General features: G+C 39.7%; 1 protein-coding gene across 1 annotated transcript in view; it reads right to left on the bottom strand.

The window, feature by feature from the left end:
- The window catches only part of LOC310759014 (uncharacterized protein), a 66344-nt gene that overhangs the window by 17301 nt on the left and 26668 nt on the right, over positions 1-22375 (bottom strand). The window contains exons 12-16 of the mRNA XM_083605774.1: positions 16484-16615; positions 13332-13588; positions 12200-12344; positions 10534-10719; positions 4448-4765 (exon numbers count right to left, since the gene is read on the bottom strand). Of these exons, the coding sequence (XP_083461900.1) occupies positions 4448-4765; positions 10534-10719; positions 12200-12344; positions 13332-13588; positions 16484-16615 (1038 nt within the window). The remainder of the gene's footprint in view (positions 1-4447; positions 4766-10533; positions 10720-12199; positions 12345-13331; positions 13589-16483; positions 16616-22375) is intronic.

The following is a 22375-nucleotide window of genomic DNA, read 5'->3' as shown; positions in this document are numbered from 1 at the left end:
CAGCACAATAATACAACCCGCCCAGGGTGCAGGCATTATGAGATACCACAAGAAGATTATTATATCATTTTAACCTTCTCAAAAATATAGAACCACATAGTTTCCAAAGCTTCCACACGCTAGATGACTTTACCACCGTCCTACACTAGCTATTTTAAAATGTGGGCCTCAAAGCCTCACTTCTACCACCTCACCTATCTCAATGAATTGTTGGAATATAGGCAAAAATATTAGATAACATATTTAACAGCAAACCCTAGAATTTCTGTGGGTTTAAAAATATATATTGTTTGAGCCTTGCACCTAAACACTACACGCTAGATTTGATTTTACACTCTTTTTTCTTTTTTCTTTTTTTTTTTTTGAAGAGGCCAGAAGAGGATCGATCAAGTATAAGTGTATCTGCACTCCAGCCAAAAAACCTGATAGCACTTCCCTTGGAAAAACAAGTTTGGAGTATGCTCAAGTCTTTTCTGACACTGTTATCTCAGTTCCTGACCTTCAAATAGGAACTCTCCAGAGGCTGAAGTGCACTCTTCCTTATTGACAGACATCATTCTGGGGCCGTGTAAGCAGGACAAATCTGTACTATGTGCTTGTCTAAGGCTAACTTTTCTTCAGCAAATCCACTCAGTACTTTTCCATCTTTGCTTTCACTGAGAGTGGCCATTTCTATATGGACAAGTATGCACCCTACTTTCTGTGGTAACCCAAATGTTTCTGCCAAGCCCACTTGTACAGCATTCATGAGCCATGGGCTCAGAATCCTTCTGGAAAACCAAACCCAACAACCCCATCTCCATTCCCAAAAAAAGGGTGCTCTAACTTCCCAGCCACCTGCTACCACAAGTCCCAAGATAGATAGATAGATAATACTTTATTCGGCTATAAGCCCACAAGGTAAAACCAATCAATAAATAAAATAGCATTTTACATTCTAAAATATCAACTAAAATATTTCAACGCATAATCTCCTTTACGTTACATACAATCTCTAGATGTACCATATTGTGGCCTTGAATATAAAGATGGTGGATAGAGTTTACTAGATTTTTAATAGTCATGCAGCATTCCATGAAGTCTTTTATATGAAAGAACTGAATTCAGGAATCTGGCAACCTGTAATGTTCTATAAGAGTCAATGTCCTGGAGTAGGTAGGCTAGATGTAGTTCAGGTGGTTTAGCAACAGTTTCCAAAATGATTGAACTCAGAATCCTTGATCGGGGAACAATATATAAAGGACAATTAAACAAGATATGATAAAGGGATTCTATTGATTTGTTGTCACATGCGCATAAAACAGAGGTTTTACCGTTAGAAAATCTATTGCTCAGCACATTTGAGGGGAACACATTAAATCTGGCTCTAACAAAAGCGAATCTATGCGACGCAACCGATAATGTAGACAGATATCGAGGTATCTGGGACATAAATGTAATGCCCTGATTTATCGGGGAACATGTACCTCCACCTGTAGTAAGATTTTGTTGCAAATCAACCTCCTCCAATCTTTGTTTGATGACCTTTTTTGCTGTAATTAGATCTAAATTTAGTATATCGGAAGGAGAGATTCCATAAGACAGCAGTTTGGAATGGATTTTTGTTGCCCATGGGCTGGTAAATTCATCTCTCCAAAGGCACTGAATAAGATGGTAATTGGGCAATTTATGCCAAAGGGAGAGCCAGTAATTAAAGGCATGTCTCCACATCAGGATCTCTAGGGAGGGGGTCTTAAGTTCTAAGCGAATAGCCGAGTTGCTTACACAGGAGGGTAGTTTCAAAAGGCGTCTGAGAAAAAGATTTTGCAATGTCACCAGAGGCATGAGGTTTACAAAAGCGCCCCATAAAGGGACCGCATAGGCCATAGTTGCAACCACTTTTGCACTATAAACTTTTAAGGCAGATGGAACATGCATAGCCCCCTCTGTAAAGAAAAAGCGTAATAGAGCGTAGATAAGGGCTTTGCCCTTATTTTGTAAGTATGTGATATGCGCTTTCCATCCCATATTATGCTGGAAGTAAATTCCTAGATATTGAAATTTGTAGACTTGTTCAATTGGCTTCCCCTCGAGTTCCCAGCCACCTGCTACCACAAGTCCCAAAGTTTTATCTCTTTTATCAAAGCTATTCTTGCCATGAGGATATCACTGAAATTCTAAAAGATCTTTCCACTCAAGGGTAACATTTATAAGCTATTACTACATGGAGAGTTATCCCCACCTCACCAGCAGCCTCTAAGACATGGAGTAGGAATAGCACCACCATTGCAAGAGTAGCATGCTCTACTCCACCCATCATCGCTCCTGCCTCCAGGGGTTCATTCACCTGCTCATTTTCCAATTTAAAATATAAGGGGTTCTCAAACTTTCTAGCCCCAGGACCCACCTGAGACAGTTGAAAGTACTAAGGCCCACCAGTCACAAAACGATGGCAGGTGGAGGTAGAGTGGTGCGGTGGAGCAGCCTATTCAAGCCAGCCAACCTTCAAGACACCTTGGTACTTCAGTTAATTTGCCAGATTTCTCAGTGAACTCCCCACTGGTGCTTTTCACAATCAACTTGCCATTGGCGCTTTTCTCGGCCATAGATAACTATGCACTGGTAACCTCCACCTAAGTCTAACACAATGTATAAGGCTACTTAGAAACTTCAGTTAGTATTAAGCAAGGGTGTGGCCTGCAGGGCCTCCCCGTACAGCTTGCACCTCCCTCTGCAGTGTCATCAGAAGTGGTTTTCAAGCCACAGAGAGAGAGAATGAATTGATGGATGTGTGTGCATGTATTAGGGGTGCGGTAGATGTGGACGACACCAATTTTTTACTCCTGGCCACTGTGGACATGCAGTGTCCAACAGATATCCCAATATACAGCACCCCTGAAGAGCCGAAAAGCTTCTCCACCCTTAGTGCAAAAACATGGAAGCTAAGTTGTTTCCTGGATTGGCTGAATAAAACACCAGTCACAACTGGTGCTGATACTGTTATTTTAACTCAATGCGTTTTCAACTGGAAAGTCGGAAAGTCTTACAATAAGCAAATTTTCACTTTGGGTGCTGCACCACATGATATACTACTCAGATGTAAGTTTAATTAATTTCAGTGACTCTTTCTCTCAAGTAAGTGGGTATACACTGCAGTGCAAGGCTGAAGTCAATGGGATTTACTTCTGAGTAGGATTCTGCTGTGACAGCTATAAAGATTAATATGGAGACCCATAATAAATTAAAAAATAAGTCACAGGAGGAGCAAAAGTTGTTGATAAAATTCAGTATTGCTATTATTACTTGATTTGTGATTTCACTCTGAGATCTCCCACTAGCAATAAATTGAAATGAAATGAAATTATATCATCAATATACACAGTTCTGCTCAGTCACTGAGTTCCAGTTCAGTGAAATTTTAACAATGAAAAGCAGCCTTGCACAATATACAGATGGACAGGCCTCCAAAAAGTGAAACTGATCATTTTTATTCCTAATAACTCACCTGACAGACTTAAAATTTTGCCCATAATTTGCCTGTTTCATTTAAAATGCCACACATGAAGTCTTCAAAGACAGGGAAGAGTGGGCTCTGGAAGTTTTGTCAACAGTTATGGAACCAATTCTTATCAGTAATGAATGGGAATTTAAGAGACCAAACAAAAAGATAAGATAATGATGAAAAAAGAGAATGATTGAGTATTGTGGTGGGATATGCTGTTGCAACTTGAAATCCGACAGGGTTCATATATTCTGCAAAAGCCTTGTGATCTGGCAAAGCTCTGAAGATCTAACGCTGTAATTCATGCATGCACATGCTTTCATCATGAGTTTACACATCAAAATTCTCATGCAACAGAAAGGCCACAGGGCATAAATAATTGTATGTGCATAGATTGTTTTCCACCAGAGGACTTTTCTTCATTCTACTACTACGATTTTTGAAGGCAGCCTCCATCCATGCCACTACTATGAGTGCCTGTTTGCAGCTCTGCCTCTCCCTAGTTAGATTCTTTGTATTTAGATCATCTCCTCTGCAATGGAATAGAGGAAGGCTCTCTATCGTCAGGGAAAGTAGGCTCTGCGCCATACACCCAGGCTGGCCAAATATGTTCAGGCTGGCCAAATTGAAATGTTTAGGGCAGCAGCACTACTGCCAAAAAATTCATTCTCTGTGGACCTGTGGTCAGGGAAAGGATTGGATCAGCTTTGATTTAATTGGACATGCTTCTGATATGGGGCTCTGGGATTGTCTGCAAAGTACCCGTGCTTACTTTCCGGGATGATGAGGCAGATGCTGTGGTGCTTAAACTCCAAAGCTGAAAGGCTTAGATTTGTTTGTTTCTTGTTGTTTTGCAAAGGGTCTATGCAGAACAAGGCAGCCAACATGTGCAAGGTTCCAATTCAGACAGAAAATAAGCTACAGAAAATCAAGCATCTCAAGCAATCACAGTAGACATCCACATACTGTTTTTTTGCTCTCCTCCATGCGGATCATTTCTCGAATTTTTTCTACAATGTCCTCCTCAGATCGGCTGGCTATAATGCAGCTGCTCCCAAGCAGGGTGATGATTTGCTCTTTAAAGGCATCGTGCAGACGCTTTTCAGCCCTGACCTCTTCCATGCTTGCTTTCAGGTTCTCTTCTTTCTCATGGCAACATTTCTTTAGGTGGCTCATTTCTTCCTGCGAGACTTTCCAAGCCCTTTGACTTGCAGCCAGTCTCTCTTGGAGGGTTCTGATCTCCCTCTCGAGGCTCTGCTTAGCTGCCGTGGTGCTGCTCAGATCCTAAATAAAAGCCATAGCAATCATATTGTAGCCCCAATTTTCCTTTTCTATATTAATGCACAAAGTTTGCAGATTCTGCATTCAGGGTAATCAACATGAAGTTTAGGGGCCATGTCCACCGCTCACCATACTTTCCCCTTTGAACAACCATGATAGGACAATAGAGCACAGCACAAGCTAGAAGAAGGGAATATTTGGGGATGCAGACCTGGGCTTGCTTGTCCTACTCTATGCCATTCATAGAAGTCTAGATTAAATAATAATAATAATAATAATAATAATAATAATAATAATAATGAGAAAATATTTATATCTTTCATAAAATGATGCAGTTCCACCTATAAATCACTAGATGACACCTACTTTTAATACCTTTAAGATTCCTGCATACTTATGAGGATTCTCTGCCCCATCACAAACTTTCCGTATCAGCTCAGAATGGCCTTCTGTGCACAGACGATGCTTTGGAGAGGCACTGTTGCGGTAGAGAGTCTAAAATTTAAGCAAGTGCCGTGCCCGTGCACACACACAACGTGTTTGGTTCTCAATCATACAGAGAAAAAATACTGGCAAAGCAAAATTTTGGTGATATTTAATGAAACGCTGAGGGAGTTTGGCAATAAAAACATTAGATGCTTGTGGACACAGAAACAAACTGTTTAAATTAGACGCAATCTATAAAAACAGCAATGGCTATTAATCCTACAAGTTTAATGCACCTTCTGATTAACAACTGGGAATCGGAAATACTTTTATTCTATGCAAAGTGCAAGAATTAGGCAACCAGCTGAGTGCATGTTGAAAGGCTGTTCTGGTTTTTTTTTATGGCTTATCTGGTTCTGGATGCCAAATGGGAAGTGGAATGCTAGATTTGAAGGGTCAAGTTTATTTTCCTAATTATCCCAACTCTAAGAATAGATTCTTTATAAGAAGAATGAGAAGTGTTAAGTGCATACTTGTCACCACTCAAACCTACTCTAATTGGAGACGTCACATTCAACAAAATCTGCCTTTGTATATTTTGGCATCCTTCCATTTAATTTAATTTTCCTGCTACTTTTCTTAAAAGATCTTGGTGGGGAGGAATCTAATCCAGTGCCAAGAATTAAATTACTGATATTACAGAAAATTGAGGAAACAATTTCAGATTGCAATATTATTTCAACAAATGCACTCTTTCCTCATCGCAGGTGCAGCACAACATCGTTTAGAAACAAAGAGAAACAAATGGACAGATTCTTCCAACCACTCCTGTGAGTAACAGAAAACGTATGTTGCTATTCATATGCAAGGCCCAGAAAGCAGCCACGTCCCTCACACATGTTGGTGCATGTGGGGCACAGAGACTTTTCCCTATATGTGAAGCTCATACAGAAAAGAAAGTTATAATCTGTGGTGCACTCAGTGGCGTAGCGTGGGTTGTCAGCACCCGGGGCAAGGCAAGTAATTTGCGCCCCCTAACCCGTGGATTTGCGCCCCCTAACCCGTGGATTTGCGCCCCCTAACCCATGGATTTGCCCTAACCCCAGATGTTGCGCCCGGTGCGGCCGGCCCCCCTGCACCCCCCACGCTACGCCACTGGGTGCACTCTTTCATATTGGGGCAATGGAGGACAAAATCAAGGTCAAATTACAATGATATTGGTTAGGATACAGCTTCATTTGAAATCTCTAAAGAAAAACAAGATGATTACAAGCAGCCATTCTGCATTTAATGAGAGAAAAACAAACATTCCAGATTACATTTGTTTCATTCTTTGATGAAGAACTGCAGAGAGTTCTTGGCACTGTGATTCAAAGAGTATACCAGAGAGGAAAGAATTCAAAGAGAAGAACAGCTGATAAGAAGCCTGAAACAAACACCATCAGAGGAAGGACTGAAGGAGCTTGGTGTGTCTCTCCTAGAGAAAAGCAAGATTTTCAAGCGTTTTGTAAAAGATGCAAGAAAGGAAGCAACAAAAAACTGTTTCTCAGAACCACGGAGGTGGGGAGGTTTAAGAGGGGACGAGAAGCAAAAGCGATGACAGGAAAACCGATTTAGATCAAACAATTAGGAAACGTTTCCCAACTATAGAAGAAAGTTAACAGAAAGCTTTTTCTGGTTTTCAGGGAGACTAGAGAGGCAGACATCCATTGCAGGAGAAAGAATCAAAATGGGGAACCCGGAGTCCCTTCTGCATTTTGTGGGTAGTGTCCGACGGCTTCCATCCACTGCAGAATGTGTCAGTGCAATCAGGCAAAGATGAATTTTTCAGTTATTCCCTCCTCTCTGCAGACCCCTGTGCCCCTAGCAGATGCAGGGGAGGCACAGGGGGCTTCAGAGGAAACAACAATTTGCCAGAAATTGCCTCCCGCCCCGGTTCTGCTGATGAATTCCTTCTGTTTTCTGCTGGATACTACCTTATGGTTTTCAGAGCTAAAACCCATAATGCTCAAAAAGGCAAGGAAAGCAGAGATATCCCAGCATCCATGTTTACTGCATGCAGTGATATACATACTGGCAAGAAAGTATACGTGCTACTTTACAGGAAAGCACCTTACAGCAGAATTCACCAATTCTCAAAAAGTGACCCACACTTTCAAGTTATAATGTGATCTCCTACTTCAGAACAGCCTTCTAATCCTAGCCTATCCAGTGCTAACAAGTAAGTTTTCTTTTACTAATTTCAAACTTCAGTTAACTATTTTTGTAGCACCCGTTATTAATTATAACTAAGACAGCAGCCTCTGCCTAACAAGCAATATGTTCATTTGTTTGTGGCACAGCTTTTCTGCTTGTGACGTGAATTAATTATCCTCAGTTAAGTGCATTTAGCACAGTAAACACACAGTACACAGCTCACAGGATCCAGTAGCATAACAGTGAACCTGAAAGAGCAGAAACACTCTGGTCCTTCTTGACTTTACTTCCAAACTAGAAAATTATTGTTACTGCAAACCATGTCTCTTTTTGTTCGTGCAATGGCCCATTTGAATGCTATAAACCTATAGTTTGTCAAATATCAGGAATGAAAACTCAGTTCAAACTATGATTTACAATCCTACTTTGTGGGTGAACTGTGATTTACATGAAGTATAGGTTGCTTGGCTTGGATGGAATGCCAGACTATGGCTTGCTATTAAACCGGAAGTGAAATGGCAAACTAGTGTTTGTACAAGCACATTTGCAAGCAGTATTTATTTGTTATAAAAATTTCTATAACACTCTTCTATGGAAGATTCCATAGAGTTATGTGAACTGACCCTTGGAAATGCTTTTAGAGAAACTAGATATTAATTCAATATAATGTAAAAGGGAAGGGGGGAGTGATAGTACCGCCTTTGAGGTTGGAACAGGTCTCTGTATAAAAAAAGATTTTTAAATATATGTCCCAAGGAGCAACTGAAGATGTATAAATTACTTCAAGTTCCTTTTTGACAAAGTTTTCAGATACTCTGGGGTAAAAAATCCCAAGGAAACAGAATTATTATTTTTTATAACTTGAAATTTTGTCCCTTATTTAAACAAAGAAAAAGTGACATTGGCAAATGGTCTAAATGGCAGCTATCTACCCTCTGTCCAAATGAAAATTGTTCCTAAATTATTATTCTTGTTTCAGGTTCTTCCCATGACACTTCATCTGGTCAAAGCTGTTACAATGATCTTGTATTTTTAAAAAGAGACCAAAATTTGCAATGACATTATACAAAACCAGATAAAGGGGGGTGGGGGCTCCTTTATTTAAATCTATACTGCACAGTGTTTCATACACACCAATTAGCCGTTATCATGATGAAGGCAAGAAAATATCAGTTGAAGATGGAAGAAGATATGTTGAATCAAGTTCCATTATCAAGTTTCACCCAGTTTCAATTCTTTAAAAAGTCATTGTTGCTGTCTTGACTGTTTTAATGGTTTTCTTATTTTTTAATAGTTTTTTAAATTGTTCTTACCTGCCCCAAAATCACGTATGATGAAGGGTGGGATCTTATAGGTGAGTGGCTTGAATGCAAGTGTTCAAAACAACTGATATATTAAGATCTGATCATGTTTCCAATATCTCATGAAATAAAACAAAATGTTAATATTTGACAGATAAGTCACTGCCGTATTCTCCATTGCGGTTTCGGCAGGCAGTCTATGCTTACAAAACAGACTTTCCAAAGGGCCATATTCCTTCCTTTACAACAATTCCTAAGTGCACCACAGTTCCTGTAAACATGTGTGACATCTATGCTGAACATTTTAAAAGGGCTTGACATAACTGTACAAGAGATCTGGGAAGTTCCATGACCACCAACCCCAAAAGCAGTGTTCTTACTTCAATCCAAATCATTTATCAAATGTGTTCCATGATTTCATAAGTTGTATGACTGACCATATCCCTTAATAAAGAACATATTTGTTCCTCTAAGTACTATCACCAACAGTATAGAAGTTTCGGGACTGTATTGAGTTCAGCTGAGATGTGATCTGATGCGTGCCTTGTGTTTTTTGACAGAATCTATGTTTTCTGGAAAGCCAATATCCCACAAAGGTCTTGTTGCTATGCAAGTTAAACGTGACTGAGTTCCATTGTTTACCATTAAAGTTTTCAGACAAAACATAAGTTTAACTTTATATTTTGATGTACTCCTGAAGTGTTTTCAACAAGATTCATGTGACATGTTTATTGTTCCTTTTAAAAAAGCATTAACTCATTTAATGATGCATTTTAAAAGCATTTACCCATTTAAGATCTATTAGATAAATCAGCCTTTAATTTAAGCCAGATCAGCTGAGTGACTCATGATCTTTTCTCTTTGCTCACCTTCTCATATCTAATGCTTGCCTGAACATCTGTTTCAGTAACTCTTGAACTCTTCCTGCACTGAGAACCACTACAACTTTGTGCGGACAACCACATTTGCTTACCTTATTACCATTACATGACCGGTTGCTTGAATGGCTTCTGGATTAAAATCCAGTTGCTACAGCTGTCCTTTGTAGCTGCAGTCAACCAGTTTGGGGTTTTTATATCTGACTCAAAAAAATCAAACCGAGGCACCCCTGTTCTCAATGACCCATACAGAGATGGAGACCAGAGGCAGGAAAATAATTCCCATCTGGAACCTGTGCATATGTTTGTGGGTGTGTGCTTACTTCAATGTAACAGCTGCCCCTGATTACAGTTGCTTGTTTAGCAGGAGAATTCAGAAACTTATAAATTTTTAAATGTCATCTGGCAGCTCTTTCACTGTAAGACGGAAGCTGCAAAGAATCAGGGACACCTGCAGTTGGTATATGCTAAAACAAAGAAATGTCTGTGTCCTTAAGTACAAAGTTTTTAAAAACAAATGGACAGTGTGAGGGGGTCTGATCTGGATTGGAACCCAAGTATGGAGAGTAGGGAAGCTTCAACTCAATTTCTCCTGCTATGTTCCTGATCTGAATTTGGATCAAGAACAAGGGTTAAAGAGTTAAAGCCCCTCTAGGATTCCAACTTTCCTAAGGAAAAAACTCCCATTCACATCAATGAGACTTTTTCTCGCCACATGGAAATCAGGCATGGGGCTCCAAGTTCAGATAGGGACCATTGTGAAGTGCAAAAGGTTAAAGCCCCATATGGCAATTTGTCTACTAAAAATGCTTGCACTTGTCTAGTTTGATTCTAAGAAAACATTTTGTCACATATACTTCTCTCTCCATCCCCAAACTTGTGACAAGCAACCACCTAGCTCTCTTCAAAGTACTGTAAGCCTTTGCATAAAGGCTTGATGCCCCACAACAGAAAAATGAAAAAGACTTACATTACTTAACTTTTCCATTTCTTGACAGCAGGATGCTGCCTGCCTCTGTTCTTTGCTCAGTTCTGAGACGAGCCTCATGATGGTTTCTCTATTTGCTTTTGACTCCATGTCATGAACATTCGTGGTCTCCTGGAGTGTGGCAATCTGTCTTTTTAGTACTTTATTTTCTTCGTGCATGTCACTGATCTGGAAGCATGGAAGCTAGTTAAAAGTGGTTATTTAACACTCTTCCCTCCCCCTCCCTGGTTTATGCACATTTAAATACTCTTGCTTATCAAATTATAATTATTTTCTTTTAAACTAAAGCCATGATCCAATTACAGTTAACTCTTTCAAGTAATACAAATGCTTTCTGCCATAACCTAAACAACCTTACAGCTCTGCGCTATTGCTGTTCCGTGGGTCTCACAACATAGATATTTACACATTACTGGGTCACATCTCACACATCCTAAAGAATAACCATTTCTGGATAAGTACGAAGCATTGCTTTGATCAGGTATGCTATATCCACTCGCTGGGTTTACTACCATAATTACATCCCTTTTCAAGATTGACAGTTTCTCTACCTCTTGGGCATCGAGCTGTAAAGCAAGGCTAAATGTGTGATGGTGGTGAATATGGAAGAACCTGTCTTATGTCAAGAAACGTTGCAAGGAGCTTGCTTAGGGCCAACCACCTATAAAATGCTAGATTGTGCTCTATGGCATTGCTCCGGCCTTAGGTCTTTTGCTGCTTTCATTATTACCATACATATTAACCACTGGAATACTTTTACCACTGGCTTGTTTCAGGGGGACAGGATTGTTTGGGGTCCATTTGGCTATCAGAATTATATTACCTTGGAAATGTGCTTAGCAGGCTATAGTAGGCTCCTTGTGAATGCCTGGGAAAAGGAAGAGCTATCATTAAGGTAATAAGGGGTATGCAGTAGAATGGTGGCAGAAGGTGGACACACCAGGTAAGGGGAAGACGCAGCTGGTTCTTCTGGTCAATCATTCAGCTTCAATAACACTCTGTGGTCCCACAAATCACAGAGATGCTGCTTTTAAATGTCAGATCAGTTAAAGGGTAAAACAGCAGCTATTTGTGATTTAATATGAGAAGAACATGCCAATCTGGCATGTAAAACATGGGTAGATGGAGAGGAACAATTGAGAAGCTCTTGATGTGTCCACTAGTTTTCCAGATGTAACCTCAAACTCAACGTGGGCGGGAAGAAGGGGTTGCTATTATCATTAAGGATTCCATCTCCCTTCCTAGATATCCCTTTCAGCAATCTGCCCGTTTTGAATGCCTGTACCTAATGCTGGGCTCTTGAAACAGGACTGGGATTCTCCAAGGGATTTTCTGAACTAGGCCTGTGGCCCTGGATACGGAAATGAGCTTGACCTTCCAATATGAATCTGGATCCATGCCTGCATTTTTTTCAGAACCATGTCCTTTCTTGCAAATTATGCTTTCCTGCTCTGGCACGTCCATTGTTGAATATTTGTGGTTTCAGACTTTTTCCTCCTCAAAACCCCTACGACGCTATGTATGTCACACTTTCTCATTAGACTCTTCAATCAACTGCACATGACATGGTAAAAAATGGGAACTCTGGGTTTGGGGTGATATACATACAAATGTGGCTATGTCTCAAATTATTATATAAAACATAAACCTTTGAGAGCAGCATTTCCTGTGGCTCTTCTTTCTCTATTATGCTCATGTCAAAGAAATGACAAAGGTGTGCAATGAATTCATTATGCACCCTGCTGGCCTTAGAGGCTTGGGTCTTGCTCTCTTCGGACTCATTCAAATAGGTTCTAAAAAGATATAAAACAAAAAAAACAAATAGCTTATATGATGGACACAAAACAAAGAACATTTTTACATCAACACAGTGGAAACTTCAGCTGGTGCAGAATTCAGCAGCCAGGCTGCTCTCTGGGACAAGACAGTTTGAGCATACTGCACTAATCCTGGCCCAACTGCACTGGCTGCTCGTTAGTTTCTGGCTTTGACCAATAAAGCCTTAAATAGCTCAGGACCTCAAGGACCGCCTCTCTCCGAAGGAACTAACCTGCACCCTGTGTTAATCTAAGGCCCTTCTTTATGTGCCCACTCCATAAGAGGCCTGAAGGGTGGCAACACGAGAATGGGCCTTTTCTGTAGTGGCTCCCTGCTTATGGAATGCTCTCTTCAGGGAGGCTTCACGGATGTCACCCTCAACAACTTGCAGGAAAAGTGGGATGTAAATGTAATTAAACTAAACCAAATCAAAATTCCAGTTCTAAAACATCTGCCCTCCATCAGAAATCAAGTCACAAACTATACTCAATAGGAGTCTAGGTCAAACTCCATAGTGCATTTACAAAGGTTTTTACATCATACCTCCCTATCTCTAGGCACCAAAGAAACAGGATAAAACCAACAAGCTACCAAGATCTAGTTACAAGCTTCATATATCAGGGGAATGCTGTAGGTGTAGCATATCTTGATTTCAGTAAGGTTTTTGACAAAGTCCCCATGATAGTCTCCTAAAACAATTGCCCAAAAAGCTAGTGTTATTAATCCTATTAGCTCTTACATACAAGCTCTCATTTTCCAACTGACCACAGAAACTAAAAAATGTCAGTGGAAAATACATGTGCTTCCCCAACTTTGTGCCCTCCAGATGTTTTCCAATATAACTTCCACCAGGCTCCAGCCAGCAAAGTGTGGTCCAAAACATCTGGAGAGTAGCAGGTTGGGAAAGGCTGCTCTAGGGCAATTATTTTAGGTTAAGATGTCAGTTTGTTTGATGTCATTACCTGACTTTACTTTCCAGTTCACTGGTTTTCTCTTTCAGTTCCAAATTCTCCTGGAGAATGGCCTGTGCTTTCAGGTCTGTTTGTTTTTTAGAAAAGGCAATTGTTCCAGATTCCTTCTCAATCTCCTGGAGTCTGCTTTGCATGGAGAGGAGTAGAGAAGATTGCCTAGCATCATTCTCCTTATAGCTTTCAACGTCAGCCTTCAGTTCCTGAACAGATACTTCTTTAGAGGCTATTTTGGATTTAAGATCTTGAAGCTATAAACAGAAATGGATCATGAAATGCAGGCATGCAAGGAAAATCTCAATATGACCCAGTGCATATTTTAACCATTTTCAAGTATCAGGAGAGGGGGGGGGGCATAAGTTAATTACTTGTTATTAAATTTTTATCTTAATTACTGAATTTCATCCTTCCCAGGACAGTTTTAAATTTGCCTATTCACTTAAATTTGTTTTAATTTCTTGCATCAGTGTATTACATTACATTTAACCAGCAAGGTGGACTGCATGTGAAAAGAACAACCCTGATACAACCCTATGCAGATGAATTTGAGAGCAAGGTCTAGTGAAATCTGCGCCTTTCACTTCTTAGTAAATGTGCATAGGATTGGTCTGAAAGTACCATATGGAAGAAATATTTTACCCCACTATATCAATCAGGGTATGTTAAGTAGACCAAGTTTCTTCAAAAACATTTTCTTTGCAAAACATGCCCCAAATGAACTACTACTACAGATTAGTTTTATAGCACCTTCTTGCCCCTAAAAACGCTTCTGGGCAAGCAACACAGCATAATAAATCTTCCATGTCTGAGTATCTATGTGAGGCTCTACCTCCCCTCACACTCTTTTTTTTTGGGGGGGGAGGTCTTTTTTCAGTATTTAAATCTTTCTTTAAAATTACTATGACGCTAGCCACTTCCCAAACTTCTGACAAAGGAAAATGATTTTAGCAAAGATTGTTATTCTTATTTCACATGGAACTCATAAATGGAAGCCATCCTGCCTCATCGACTTATTACTTTTTCTGTATTATCTGAACAATGATTTTTTATTTTTTTAAAAATCACATCAAAAATGAGTTATTCAAGCTAAGATATGGTTACGGAACAGCAATTTGAGTCCTTAAAGAACAATTCTCAATTTCCCAGTTAAAAACTCACAGGGGAAGAGGGAGTCAAAGTGTGAGTTGCAGAAATGAAATTAGCTTCTTGGGGAAGGTTTTGCCTTCCACTCACAGCCACAGGACCTTCTCAAAGTGGCTCTCTCACCAAACTAGTTGAACCAAAGTGCTTGACTGAATATAAAGTCAATGCTGCTTTATTTTGCAAATATCTGTTGAAACATGTTCAGGATGAGGGTTTTAAACCAGATTATTAAACAGGAATAAAGAGAACCACTGCAGCATTTACAGTTAAACTTTAATCTGCACAATAAATATAATGGAACTGCTATTTACAGAATTAACAGAATTTATGGAAACAGGTGCTTGAAAAGCTTCAGGTTCACCATATGCTGAAGTGTGACATTTGCACTTCAAAATCATGGGAACTATACTTAACATGCTAACAAGATGCAATAAGGAAAGAAAATCACTTTTCACTCAAAAGTTAATTAAATGGATCTGGCAACAACAAATGTATTCACTTTTTGCAACTATGTAATGCGTTTTGTGTTTTCATGTTGTAAACAGCCCTGTGATATTTGGATGAAGGGCAGTAAATTAATTAATTGATTGATCGATTAAATTCAAAAGACTAGTAAACTATACCTCTTAAAGCAAAAACCTACACCCACAATAAAAGAACAAGACAAAGGAACCAACTATTGAATGTACTGGATATTGCTACAATGTTAAAGTTTATGCATTAAAGCACATTCTCTTACATGCAATTAATGGACTGTTCATTAATTAAAAACAGAAAATGTGGAAAAAGCAAAAAAGGCTGCAGATTATTTTCTTAGTTTGTCATGTGTGACCTACATTTACAATTTGATGGACAAATGCATCAGACTGACCTGCAAATCAAGTAAATTATACTGCTTACCCATGTATTGAAGAAGATTCACACTGCCACCCTCATTTCATGGACAGAAGTTGACTGGAATTGCAGCTGAGTCAACACTAGGAATGGGATTGTGTTCTCCACTGCACTTGAGGGCAGCAGGCTACATTAGGGGATGTATGATAAGCCTCTGGCACACATAATTATAATCTCCAACAGAGGGGAATGGCCAAGGGACTTGGGACCAGCTTGGGCAGGGAGACTGCTGCTGCCCACATCATCTGCCACCTAAAGTGATTGCCTCACTCTACTTAATGGTACCAGCCCAGTCCTAAAAAATGTCCTTAGAAGGTCCAGTCCACACATGATCACTTGCAAGTCGCTTCCACTATCTTCACAACCTTAAGACTAGAAAACCACCCTGAAATCTGAAAATTAGAGGATGAGAAATGCCAATTTAATGCTTAGGCCATGCAAATTGTAGAAGAATACCGTCGTGAATATAGCAAACACTGTACATGTGCTTATTCATGCACAGGGATGTCGCGGCACTCATGCTTCTTGCCTGAGAACAACTTCCTGAAGTCTGCAGTTTGTGTGCTGTGAATGGTTAGTTAGCCATGGCCAATACAATGTATTATTAATCAGAATAAACCATTTTAAAACAGGGAATGCCCTTTTTCTGAAAGCTCAGAGAGCAACTGCCAGTCAGGGTAGACGATACTGAGCTAGCTGGACCAATGCTTTGACACAGTATAAAGCACCTTCAGCTGTTCCTCTGCCATCTTGCTCTCATTCAATTCACTTCAATAAGATTTAAGTAGTATGTGGGCTATGGGACCTGGATGGCTAAGCCAAGGGGAAACAAGACTAAGGTTATAGTCCAGTATCAGTCATTCTTACTGAACTCAGTGAAACTTCTGGTTTGTAGTCTAAGGCCTAAAAGAAAGTTTGGAGACTTCAGAGGAGACAAACCTCTGGGCACAAGCCAAATACACTAACCATGCCCATGATACCTGTAAAATGAGGCATTTATCAGCATGTACCATCTGGTAAGCGTAGCTCACTGGATGTTTTCTGTGGGTCAAGAAACATTTGTGATACAAAAAGGTTAAGAAACATTTTCATGTCAGTTCCAAACTTACCTCTGCCTGGGAACATTCATACTTCACCAGGAGTGCTGCTAACTCACTACGAGCTGTTTCTGCTGCATTCCGATAGTGGCACAGCTGTTCTCGAGTAACAGGAACATCCGACAGAAAATAATTATGAGCTCCCTAGTGAAAATGGTATAGTCAGGGTCAAAGGCAAAGAATAAGAACTTCTTGTTTTCTTTTTTTCTGTTATTGCAAAAGACCAATTTTAAAGACAGCTTGAGGAGACACTGATTATTGGATCCATTCCAATCTGGTGCATGACTTGGGCAAGAAAATCAACTGGGGGGAGTGCTGCCGTGTTAATTTTCTTGGGCCTCTCAGGGACTTTCGATGTCATCAGCCATGGTAGAATTCTGGATTGCCTTGCCAGAGTAGAATTTGCAGCTAAAGTATTATGATGACTATGATGGTTTCTGGAGGGATAGACCCAGGAAGTGGTGTTGAAAAGCCTCTGTTCTATATCATGGCTATTGGTCATTAGGATACTCAGCTTGCAAATTGGTGCTTGCAAACTGCTGTGACCCAGACTTTCGGGGTATTGCCAATCAGCTGATAAGAAGTGCCTGCAACCCCGTGGTCCAGCCACAACTTTGCCTGCCCTAATGGGTGATGCCATATATGACATCAGGTGTGCAGTGTGTGCGGCAAGTGTGTGTGGTTAAGTCAAAACAGCCTCATGGGTCAAAGTAGACATTCTATTAAAGTGGGAAAGTAGAATATAGTTTTTAAATGAATACATGTTTGGATTTTTATTTTTTTGGCTGACACAATACTCAGGATGTTGCTGGTATTTTGCAGTTTTGTACATTTCTCTTGCTGTACCAGAATCCTGAATGTTGTTTCTATGGACTGAGAACAGCTGGCAACAGTTATCCCCCAAAGCCCAATTATCTTAAATAAAAGCAAGGATTTGTGAAAGTGAGAACAATCAAATACGTGCCTTCCAAATATGCTTCTAACATGACATCTGGGTAACTGTGGCATTGTTTATTTGAATAAAATTAAACCTAATGTGTTTTTGGAGCAGAATTGTATTTAACGCTATGAAGAAAAGATAAACAGTACAACTATGATTTGAGGTTTAAGGAGGGCTGGGGTTAATCTTTATGTGTATAAATAATCAGACAAAGACATCTAAACAAATTTCAGCTAACCATTCAGACGGCTCAACATGCATTCAAGAGAATGTGAGTAGAAGCCCCATGTAAACATTCCCTGCTCAATACAGGGAAGGCTGGGAACTAAACTAACATGGTGATATTCATGGGGATGGAGCATGCCTGCCTGCCTCTGCCCCCACCTCCCCAAATACCCACAGGTACAGTGTTTGCCTGAACACACCTTCTGTCTTGGCTTCAATTTGTCTACACTCTGGACTGAATGAAAAATAAAAACCTAAACCTTCCAGTGCTTTTATTTCAGGCTTCTTTTCTGCAATTTGTCCACTTGTTGTAGGCAACAAGGAATTCTGTGCTGGCAAATGAGTGGGATGGCAGAAGAGGGACAGATTGTTCTGTTCTTCCTCCCTTCTTTCCGCTACTCCTTGCAACATTTTGGTTTCTGTGATGACCACACACAAAGGGAACCCCCTTTCTCTGCTGCTGCTGCTAGCTTGCATGGAAGAAACAAGCCTCATTTCCATTCTGGTTCCAGTCCAGAAGAGAAGGCTTTCAGTCTTTTCCAGACAACATGGAAATTATGAGTCTCTTAGGTTGACAAAATAAGGTGCAGGCTAGTAACTTTTGTGGGCTTATTTACAAGGATGTTCTGTACTCAAATGGTATGATGCTCACAGACCCAGGAAGGGGTTCATGTTTCATATTGTTATGGCTTAAATATTGTTGATTATTCCTTTAAGCACCTCATCTAAGAGGTTTTTACGCCATAATCACTGCTTTCCCCCATTATTGTATACTCTCCAACTAGCACAAGGTCAAATAACATAGTCTAAAAGCCAGCAGTAAACTTAAGAAAATCATCTCAGTTGAACCATTCAAATCCTTTCTGAAGGCCAGAACTAATGTGACTGAGTCCCAGAGATTAGGGGCCATCACTGAAAAGGTCCTGTCTTTATTACCTACTAGGTATACCTGGCATGTGAGTTGTATTTTGTTGCATTTATAAAACACAACAAACAGTACTGGATGGGATGGGGGGTAATGGCTGTTAAATTATGTTTAGCAAGGCTCCTAGGCCTTTAAAAGCTGTATATTAAGAAATTGTACAGCACCTAAATTGTTTCTGGTGCTTGGGAAATTTTTATACATTACTATTTTTGTTTGTTTGTTTGTTTGTTTAAAGCAGCTCCTGTTGTTTTAGTTGTTATTTGTAGGTTGTATTATTTCACCAACAAATGAGTTTTTCCCAAACGTGCAGTGTTGGCCTGTTGGTTGAATTTCTGCACAGATGGTCACTAAAGCATATACAATTAAAAGGTTACTGTAATCAGAGAATATTTTAACAATCGTAAATCCACTGAGATCCAAGAAACAGGCTGCATAAAATAAAGCTGGGGAAAATGCACAAAGCAAATACATTTTGCTCATTTCTGTTCTAAACTGCTGGATGACTGGGCATCAAAAACCAGGTAAAGTAATGAGGTAGTGGTTTTCTCTGCTGTACTTCCATATGAAATGCTGTAGTAAAAGCGGCTGAGAGACGAGAACAACCACTCCGAACTGATCCATGTGCCTAGACTGTGTGTCAGAATAGCTTCGGAACTACAGAGCCTAACACATCCCATCCACCATGCCAGGTGCTCAACCATCTCCTGTGTTTGCAATTCCAGTCAGGCAGCAAACCCAGGATATTTATGGAGCCTACCATATATGGGTGGTTTAACAGTTGCAAAGGCAAAAGAAGAGCATGCCTCCCAATCTATTATACTAACTGTCCTCGCAAGATCTAGGTAGCATCCCTGCAACATGTGGCTGAGAACACTCCCACCAGCTTTCCCCATTTTGCAACAACCATCGCGTCAACCTTATATAATCATCTTAAATGTGATATGTGATTTTTGGATATTTCTGTTTCCCTTTAGTCTATGTGCAAGGAAAAACAGACCTTGACATGTTCTGCTGGGTTGGATCTATAAATCAGATATATTCATTTATTTTGGACTCTAATAGTGTCTCCATCTTCTTGGGATTACGCTTTACTGGCAATCTGTTTAAAATAAAGCATACAGCTTTGCCTATGTGTTATTCATAGACACATTACTCCACACCAAAAACATTTAATCACATGATCCATCAAATCACAAGTATTTTATTTAAAACACACACACACACACACACACACAGAGAGAGAGAGAGAGAGAGAGAGAGAGAGAGAGAGAGAGAGAAGGGATGGGAAAATTAAAGTTCAATTGGGGATAGGGAAAGAAATACAGAATAAAGTTTTAAAAAGAAAATATTTCTGTTATTTATTTTTTTACCGAAATCTGGATGATAAGCAGCTGAAATGCAAACAAAAGAAGTGTCTTGCTTGGATGCCCTCACTGCCTTTGAAACTCCAAAAGTTACAAAGCACAGATTTATGACCACAGGCAAAATTGCTTTCATCATACACAGAGTTTGCAAATTGCTTTTCTGGCTGCAAAAGCTCAGTGGTTTTTTATGGAGAGTTTCAGAACCTAACAGATCGATTGGGTCATCAAAGGCAATATTACCTTACTGATGACCAGTAACCTTCAGGCTGACCAGTTAAAATAAAGCATACTCCTTCTTTGGAGGTCTTTAAGCAGAGGCTTGACAACCATATGTCAGGAGTGCTCTGATGGTGTTTCCTGCTTGGCAGGGGGTTGGACTCGATGGCCCTTGTGGTCTCTTCCAACTCTATGATTCTATGATTCTATGATTCTATGATTCAGTTTTATACTTCCATATCCCAAAAGCAACCCACAGAAGAGAAGAGTTTTATGAAATGGACAGGTAATAAATGCAAGTAAAACCGCACCAAATGGTGAGCAGATGGTTACACTTGTCCTGGATCCCACCCCCATCCCAATAGGTTAGCCACTTTCCTACAGAAAAATAATGTCCATTAAGAGAGGAAGTAGCCTGCTCTGCATGTAGATACATCATATGTAAACGGATGAGTTTTTGACGGTTAACTGATAAATACATTCTGTTAAATAAATAAATAAAAATGTATGACATTCACACATTTCATGCCATATATTTTAAGTTAAGTAGCGACAATTGACTGCAACAAAAGAAACACACGTGATCTGCATGCAAGTTACATGTCACCTTCTAAACACAAGGGCTTTCCATGCACCTAAAAGGTGCTCACAGAGTTATTTTATGTTGATTGTTTGTACACTTTACAAAATCTCATCAGCCTAGGAGCCAACCACGCAAACACACCCTTAGGATTTAGAATATAATCAGTGATTTTAGAATATAATCAGTATTGTATCAGTGTGGGGTAGTGGTTAGAGTGCTGGTCCGGGGACTGGGAGGCCAGGGTTCAAATTCCCATTCAGCTATGTAGCTCATTGGATGAGCTTGGGCCAGCCACTGTTTCTCAGCCTAAGCTACCTCATAGGGTTATTGTTGAGATTAAGTAAGACGGGGGAGAACCATAAATGTCACCTTGAGCTCCTTAGAGGAAAAGTTGGTTTAAAATGTAATAAATAAGGAATGTTGTGGCAACAGTGTACAAGAAAACAGGTCCCTGTCCTGAAGAGCTAACAATTTAAAATTTGGCAATGGGGAGGTTATGCCAAAGGCTTAATAGGAAACCGTTACTTGCTACTAGAAGGTGCAGATGAGGAGCTTAATTTATCTACTATAAAATAATAACAAATCCTATAAAAGGCCTTGCCTTTGTAGAGGAAGGGAGCCTGAAAAAAGAAGAAAGAACAGAGATAAGTAGTTGCTCACTGGCAAAAAAAAGTGGATTGGTTGTTTTTGTCTGGCTGCTACTGTTATAAAAAATGTATAAAGATGTTTGTTTTTTTGCTGTAACTGAACAATAGATCCAATAAATCAATATGCTCAATTTTGCGATTGTTGTATGTTTATGAATCCAGGACTGCTGGTAATTATCTGGATATAGAGAAAAACAACACCAAATGTCAGTCCAGAATCTTGACATGAAGGGTGCTTTCAAACAAGGAATTTCCCCATGGAAATCTGATGTGGTTACATTCACACAAACTCATATTTATGTTGTATCCCATCATGGTTTTAGTATCAATGAAGAGACAGCTATAAATCCTGTGGGTGGGTAGGTGAGTAAACGGACAAACAAACAAACAAACAGAACAATCCACTTCCATGACTGTCATCCATTTTAAGTATTTCATTCTCCTACTTCCATATTCCAAGATTATGCTTCAACTTTGTTCCTGGGCTTGCATTACATGTGCACTGAGAATATGTTATTACAAAAGTACCCAGTGCTTTGTGGGACCTCTTCAGGAGAAGAAAAGGCTAAGGAGTATACCCTACAAATATGTGGAGTGCAGTCCCTAAGGTGGTTGGATGATGTGGGATATTTCTTTTTAGAGGATGCAATTGCAGTTCTAATTTTAACTATAAATATCAATGAGTTTGTAGTATACACTATTATTATGGACTCTAGAGAAAAAGGTTAGCATAAGTTAAAGTGAACATACGAAAACCACAAAGTGACTTGTCTCCATATGTTATGTGGAGACTGGGTATTACATTACAGGTGTTGTAACTATATGCAGTATAAGTGTAGTGCAAATAAAATGCTACACATGAAATCTTAGTCTTTTGCCCCATCATCTGGAAAGGTCCTATGAGAAACTTGAGCAACAATCTTCCTGGGTTTCTCTGAACTTTAGATCAAAGCCTTGAGTTGGATGAAAGATAAAGAACTGAAAAGAGGAAAACCTTGGATAAA

Source organism: Podarcis filfolensis (assembly GCF_964270895.1).
Source record: "Podarcis filfolensis genome assembly, chromosome: 3".
In the NCBI taxonomy this organism is placed as follows: Eukaryota; Metazoa; Chordata; class Lepidosauria; order Squamata; family Lacertidae; genus Podarcis; species Podarcis filfolensis.
This window is presented reverse-complemented; position numbering and strand designations above follow the sequence as displayed.